Genomic DNA, 6796 nt, shown 5'->3' on the forward strand with positions numbered 1-6796 from the left:
TCCTTCAGGCACTGCGGCTTTAATAGAAGTGGTGCTTGTTCTACCAGTGAAGCTGCACTGCCTGTTGACGATGAACCAGAGTTCGGCAGCCTGGAGCTGCCTGGATCTTTCGCGGACTATGTTGGTGCCGACGACGACGTTGCAGTGTGCAGTGAAGTGTCGCTGGATGACATTATCGAAACTGTGCGTCCCGACACTGCGGGAACTTCCGACGAGGAAGAGATGGACGACGCTGCAGAGGCTAGCGTGTCCGTTCCGACTTACGCGGACGTGTTGTGCTACGTCGACCACATTCGGCGGTTTGCTTGCGCACGCGATGAGATCGGCGACTTGCTGCCAGATGTTGCAGCTATCGAAAGAAAGCTGATGCGTCGTGGCTGGGCAAACTCTCAGAAGAAAATCACAGATTTTTTAAAAGGTGAGAAATAAAGGTTCGTTCACACCTCCGATAAAATGCGTGGTTGTCATTTTTTCAATTAATTTAATCTACGTTCCTCGGAGCAGCGTACGTTTGTGCCGCGGACTTTCTTAGGCATTATGTGCCCGCTCTTGTGGGGCAAAAATGACCGTCACTGCCTATATTCTCGGTTTTTCGATTATACGACGCCCGGATTATACGACGATTTTGCGCGGTCCCCTGAAAGTCGTATAATCGAAGTTCCACTGGCAAAGAAGTTATTCCCGAAAACTATAAAAAATGACAATTTTCCTATAAAACTGACAATCGTAGAAGGTGTTGATTGCTTTTCAACTTGCGTGATGGCATGTAACCGAAGTCCCAATTCATAGAATTCAGTGATTTACTACGACGTTCTGTTTCTGCAGTGAGTGTCATCACGCTAGATGACAAATGCATATGGGGCACTAAGCTAGGCCTATACACTTGCTCCCAGGTGAAGGAAGGCATCCTGCCACTGGACAATGAGACGGTGGTCGACCGTACGCGCAGCAACTGCAGCTCTCCTCTTGGCGAGCAGACCCTTGTTCTGCTCTTTGGCAACAACAGCCTCTCCTTGGTATTTGCCAAGAATGCCACAGTCTACCTGCACAAGGTCTTTGTCGACTTCTTCTTCACCTCGGAGCTCTTCCCAAATGCTTCCAAGCCAGGTAGGTGGGCAACAGTGTGGGCAACATCACAGATTTCGTCTAGTCATTCACCTAAGAGCACTTGGGTACTATCGAGTGAATAAAGCATTTGCGAGTTGGGGTGCTTACATTATAAGGGGCCTACTCTGTACAGTCATAAATGTTTGCTTTTTTGGTTGGAGGCTGCATCTTGGCTGGCTAGCAAAGCAGATGGTCAACTCTCCACACGTGCAGTTGATGCCACACACATTACGTACACCAACACATGACCATGTGCAGCAGTACACAAGTCTTTGGAGTTTCCATACTCTTTCAAGTGTGGATGTAGAGTTGGCCAGAAGGTTCAACATGTCACGAAGGTGGCTCTGCATGAAGCCATGCTGTGACAGCCTACAGGATATTTCAATGTGCCTACTGCATGGTCGCCTCCAGCTTTTGTCTGTTTTTTTTATTTTCTGTTATTTAAGTACTATATTTAATTTTTAGTTTGAACACTGCAGGTACTTGACTGTTGCGGTGGCCAACTGCTGCATTGTAGGTCCACTCGAGTCTCTGCACCACCGTTTCAGTGGTGCAATAGTAGCATTCTCTAAGTTGAGTTTCAAAGGGTGCAGGAGAGGTGCAGCGCTGGTTCTCGGATTTTCCTGCACCCTCTCTGCTGACGGTGTCGGCTTGGTGTAGGCATGCTCATGATTACTGACAGCACAGCATATGATGCAGTATAGGTGTAGGAGCCATTTCAATGCCACTTATGCATGTCTGCTGTTTCTATGCAACATGGGTTGTGTTCGCATCTCATTAGGTGACCATGCATGCAGTCCATGTGGAGGTCTTCCTGCAAAATTACCAGCAGAGTTTTTGTTGCATAATATTCTCATTTGCACTCTGAGTGTCGTTAGTGAGTGAGTTCGCACCCAATCGAAGCAGCACTGATGTAATGTTGGCGCCCACCACTGTGTATCATCTGCTCCAGTTTTCTAAGTGGCCAATTGAACAACAAAGCTTGCTGAACCATGAAATCTGAGTGCGTTCGTTTTTTTTTAAACAGCTGCTTTGTGACTATATCAGGGAGTTATAAACAACTTGCATCCAATTTAATGAGAACTAACAGACAATCAAGCCAAGGAAATGTGTAGGGGATGTCTCGGTAACCAAGCAAGAACAAGGTTTTATTTTGCGTGCCTCGTTTGCATGTGCAAACGAGGTGACGACATTGCGGTCAAGGTGGCACCACGAGATATGCTTGGTGTTGTCGGTTGATGACACACTCGCATGACGTAGCAGTAACAAAACTGCTTTGAAGTGAACCCGTGTGATGCTGCCCAAAGGAAATGACCGCTGTAGATTTTGAATCGAATGAGCGGCTGAACTGTAATCAGTGCCAATGGGCTGCTGCTTACTGTACGACACTAACATCAAACAGTCTACTCGGGCATACCTTACTAGCAAACACGAAGAAAAACAATTTCCTACTCATTTGCCAAAAAATGACACTGTAGCTTTCAATTGTTGTATGCTTTGTGTGTGCTTTTAAAATGAGTTCTTGGTTTCATTGAGTGCCTCTAGCAGAGAAAGTGAAAACCATGATATTCATTCAGAAAATAAGTGTACTGATGTGTAGTAAGCTTTTGTTTATTGTTGATGCCCTCTGTAGTTTGGCAATCTGTTGTTCAGATGTCTTTTTTCTGGTCTTGTCAGACGTGAATGAGCTCTTACTGTAACATTTGTTGGTTAGGGGAAAGCCCTTGTTGGAGAAGCATGAACAGTGTGTACACACGTCAGCATGTCCTTGTTTCATTTAGCTTGGACACGTCTTCACATTGCCCACTGATACTCGGGCTACTTTTGTTGGGCAAACACATACTTTTGTATCACCGTTGCCATTGTGTGCTGTCATTACTCGAGTTATTTGCCACAGATTTTAGCGGTGCACAGTTGAAGCTTAGAATAAAACCTTTTTGTTTCTTTTGTCCATGCAGAGGAGCACTTGACGGTGTACAACGACACGCTCATGCTGTACAGTGTCCCAGAGGAGCGGTCCTACCACTGTAAGGTAGACCAGCCTGTCTACATTGGTGCCAATGTCACCTTGGATGTGCTCAGTGTGCAGCTGCAAGCTTTTAGAAACACCACCTCTGAGGCTGCAGGACAGTTTGGTGACGGTAAGTGGCATGTGGTCAGTCATTTTTGCTGCACAAGCATCCTTGCAAAGTGTTGTGCATACTGTGATGAGCTCTGTGATCCTAGCTCACTGGTTTACGTGTCTGGTTGGATGTGGTCAGGTGTTGGCCTCCTTGTTAATTCAGTATTTCTTCTAAGGAGCCACTTGTAAAGTATCATTGTTCTGAGACATTGAGTAATGCTGAACGTTGTTATTGGGCCCCTCTCGCATTGCGCAAGGTCCTCTCAACACCATGTAATCTGCCTGTTGTGTTTGGTTAGTTTTCAATATCTTAGCTTGTTGAGGTACTCCTTAGGCATAGATATTTTCCATACTCCTTAGGACGATCTTGAAAACTCAAATCCTGTTGAAAAATTTAAAACTGTGTCGGGAAACTGAATGCATATTACAGATGAACATATTTTTACAGGCTTCTAACAAAAAGGTTACTTATTTCCTGCTTGTGGAAAGCATGCCATTAAAATGTCATTAGATTGAAATGACATTTGGTACAAGGAGTGCCATTTCATCCATGGTGGTGCTACACAGAAAGAACAGCCACTCAGTCATAACTTCAGTTGCAATAATTCCAAAAGAATTGACCAGACAAGTTGCAGAAGATAACTGTAGAGTGCCTGAAAAGTCCTTGTATTCATGGACAAGATAAATATGGGGTGTCACTTCACTGAATGCACGGGGAACTTCCATTTTGGAATGTCTGGCCACCCTAAGCCAACACTTGGCCAGTAGCAGCAGGCGATCAACTGAACAGAAACAATATGGTAGCGTAGAATAACACTCGTTGCAGCAAGTGAAGCGTTTATTTCCTGTCTACTTTAAATTATGTGCAAAGTGCATTAATCTTAAAAAAAAAAAAAACGTTTTATAATGAAATCTACCCTGAAGCGAGAGACGCAGCAACAAAGCTGAGCAGTGCGTTCAGGAAAATGCGTTTTTTCTGTTGCATCGGAGCGACAGTGGCCAGGTGGCACGGTGCCACAGTGGTGAAGGGTAAAAAAATTAATGCAGCTTTGCACTAGTGGTGCCAAGACTGAAGGAACTGCAGAGCTGGCAGCCTCCTTTGTTTCTCTTTGGTTTTCTTTCTTTCTTCTTTTTCCAGTTTTCTGTCTTCTTTCTCTTTTTCTATTTCTTGCTTGCTTTCTCTTTTTTTCTATTTTGATACGTTGTTTTGCCAGTGTTATGCCAAGTGACGACAGCATACGACAGCCCAGGCCCCTGAAGTGCTCTGCACTTGATATATCATTCTCAAGACGCTCGAAGAGCAAGAGGAAGAAGACTTCCCTTTGGAGCAAGCGCACGCTCAGTATGCTACAGATAGCTGTGCTATACAGTAATACCTCGTTAACTCTGAAGTAGTCGATATCGATACCAAAAAAAAAATTTCGAGATAAGCGGAGTTGCACAAATTCCATTGAGAAGTCCAGTTCTATCTAAAAACGTTATCACTAATGACAGGTTTCTTATCAGGAGCACCTAAATTACTCTTTGTAAAGGTTTTAAAGAAAAATAAGACGTACCATAGCTATCAACCAGCTGCGTTTTTCGGCAACGCCTTTACCTAGCAAAGCTTTCTCGAGTTGCTTAACACATAGCACATGGCGATCATCTGCGCTGTTGCACTCAACTTTATTTCGCATCAAGCAAAGCACGTTTCCTGAGAAGCATGCGAACTTGAGCTTGTTGAGCCACATTCATAGTACCTGAGCCACGTTCATAGTAAAAAACAGCGCGAAAACACAAGGACGAGACAGATGAAACGGGACCAGCGCTGCACGTTTCTTGTTTCGGCTGATGTCACCCTTTGCTTTGAGTAGCTGCGTCGACACTGCCGCGATCACTGTGCATGACTCCACGTTGTTTCGCTTAAGAAAATGGTCAAACCAGCCGATGTTGCAGGTGAATTCGGTGTAGCCCACTGCTAAGTCCAGAGAATTGGCCTTCTCTGTCATTGTTGTAACTGGAAGAGGCTCCTCTTGCACGATGAAACCACGCAATTGGCGCCGTTTTGACTTCCGGAAACTTCGAGTGTGCAGTCAGTGTGCAAGGAAATGGGAATGGAAGGGCACAACCTTTAGGCATGCCAAGGTGCTCATCAGCAGATGACACGAGAGGGCTATGCAACCTTCGCAGATTTTTCACTACTTGAGCACCTTTCTGCTGCACACACTGGCAATTTTTTTTCCAACTTTAGATGTGCTTTCTGGAAGACCATCATTGCGACATGAATGATATGTTGCAGATATGCTATGCCTAAACGGGCGTTTTTTTTTTTTCATCTCAGTTTTTGTGATAAGATTCCTGCCTAAACAAGCCGTGAAAATTGCTTTGATCTAAATGCTCTGCAATTGAAGTGACCAAAAACCACATTTCCCTGCTCTCTATAACCTGCAAGTTATTTTCTGGCTCTAAACATCTACAATTACCTCACAGTGCCCTTGAGAAGTGGTTGTGCTGAAATCTCTGCCCTGTTCTTTGCAAAGTTGTCATTGTCACTTCTTGGCATAAATTTTAATATGTTCCTTCTTTTCTGCAGCTGTGGAGTGCTCGGCAGGCGACATCAGCAACATCGTGCCCATTGCGGTTGGCTCTGCACTGGCAGCCCTGGTGATCATTGTGCTCATTGCCTACCTCATTGGGCGCAGCAAGAGCCGACAGAAGGGATACCAGTCAGTCTAGGAGTGGCCCTTCTCGTTGTTCGTTTTGTTTTCACTTCTCTTTCCCTGAACTGGAGATATGTTACTTTTTTTCTGCTCCTTCCCTGTTAATTGGTACGCACGCATCTTGTGCGACTGTCACTGGTGCCCAGCATCCAGACGGGCACTGTTGCCTAGCACACCTGCGGTATGCGGCGACACTTATTGGCTACATGTGCGCAGCTTCGCAATTGATTCATGTGGCTACAAATACTTTTAATGCGCAGGTTTTCCTTCTTGTGTTGCAGACAGTGTACATATGGGGAAGGAGCCTTAAACGTTGGTTCCTATGTGTAGTTCGTTCATTTCCTAGGTTTTTAATTGTAATGAGCTGGGGGGAGGAAAAGAACGCTGCCCCCGACTGTAGTATGCCACGATTGATGTGAGGTCCCGGTACCCTCTTTGGCAGAAGTACTTTTCATGTTTGAGTGTTTTTACTGAAAGTTAATAAACAGCTACTTTCTACATGGTTTGTTTTCTTGGTGTGCCCTACTGCAAATTCTCATGTTGCTCAGCCACACAAAGAAAGTGGACTGAGCAGATTAAGCTGTTAGAACTACGTAATTTGCCATGTGATGAAGCAACTGCTAAACTCTCGTTTTCTGCCTGTTTGGAGGTGTTGTTTTAAAGGGACACTAAAGGCAAATATTAAGTCGACGTTGATTGTTGAAATAGCGGTCCAGAAACCTCGTAGCGCTGCTTTTGTGCCAAGGAAGTGCTTATTTTGAAATAAAATCACGTTTTTAGTGGTCCGCATCGCGTTAGCGCGCTTCAAATCTCCCGCCTGAAAATACGACTCATACGTCACTGCTGCCATGCCCAACGTTGTCCGCTT

General features: G+C 45.0%; 1 protein-coding gene across 1 annotated transcript in view; it reads left to right on the plus strand.

The window, feature by feature from the left end:
• LOC119385379 (lysosome-associated membrane glycoprotein 1-like) overlaps window positions 1-6426 on the plus strand; it is a 95366-nt gene extending 88940 nt beyond the window's left edge. Inside the window, exons 2-4 of the mRNA XM_049413972.1 lie at window positions 790-1107; window positions 3066-3248; window positions 5802-6426. Coding sequence (XP_049269929.1) covers window positions 790-1107; window positions 3066-3248; window positions 5802-5944 — 644 coding nt within the window. The 3' untranslated portion in view covers window positions 5945-6426. The remainder of the gene's footprint in view (window positions 1-789; window positions 1108-3065; window positions 3249-5801) is intronic.
• The last annotated feature ends 370 nt before the right edge of the window (window positions 6427-6796 follow it).

This window comes from Rhipicephalus sanguineus, chromosome 3 (assembly GCF_013339695.2).
Source record: "Rhipicephalus sanguineus isolate Rsan-2018 chromosome 3, BIME_Rsan_1.4, whole genome shotgun sequence".
Classification (NCBI taxonomy): Eukaryota; Metazoa; Arthropoda; class Arachnida; order Ixodida; family Ixodidae; genus Rhipicephalus; species Rhipicephalus sanguineus.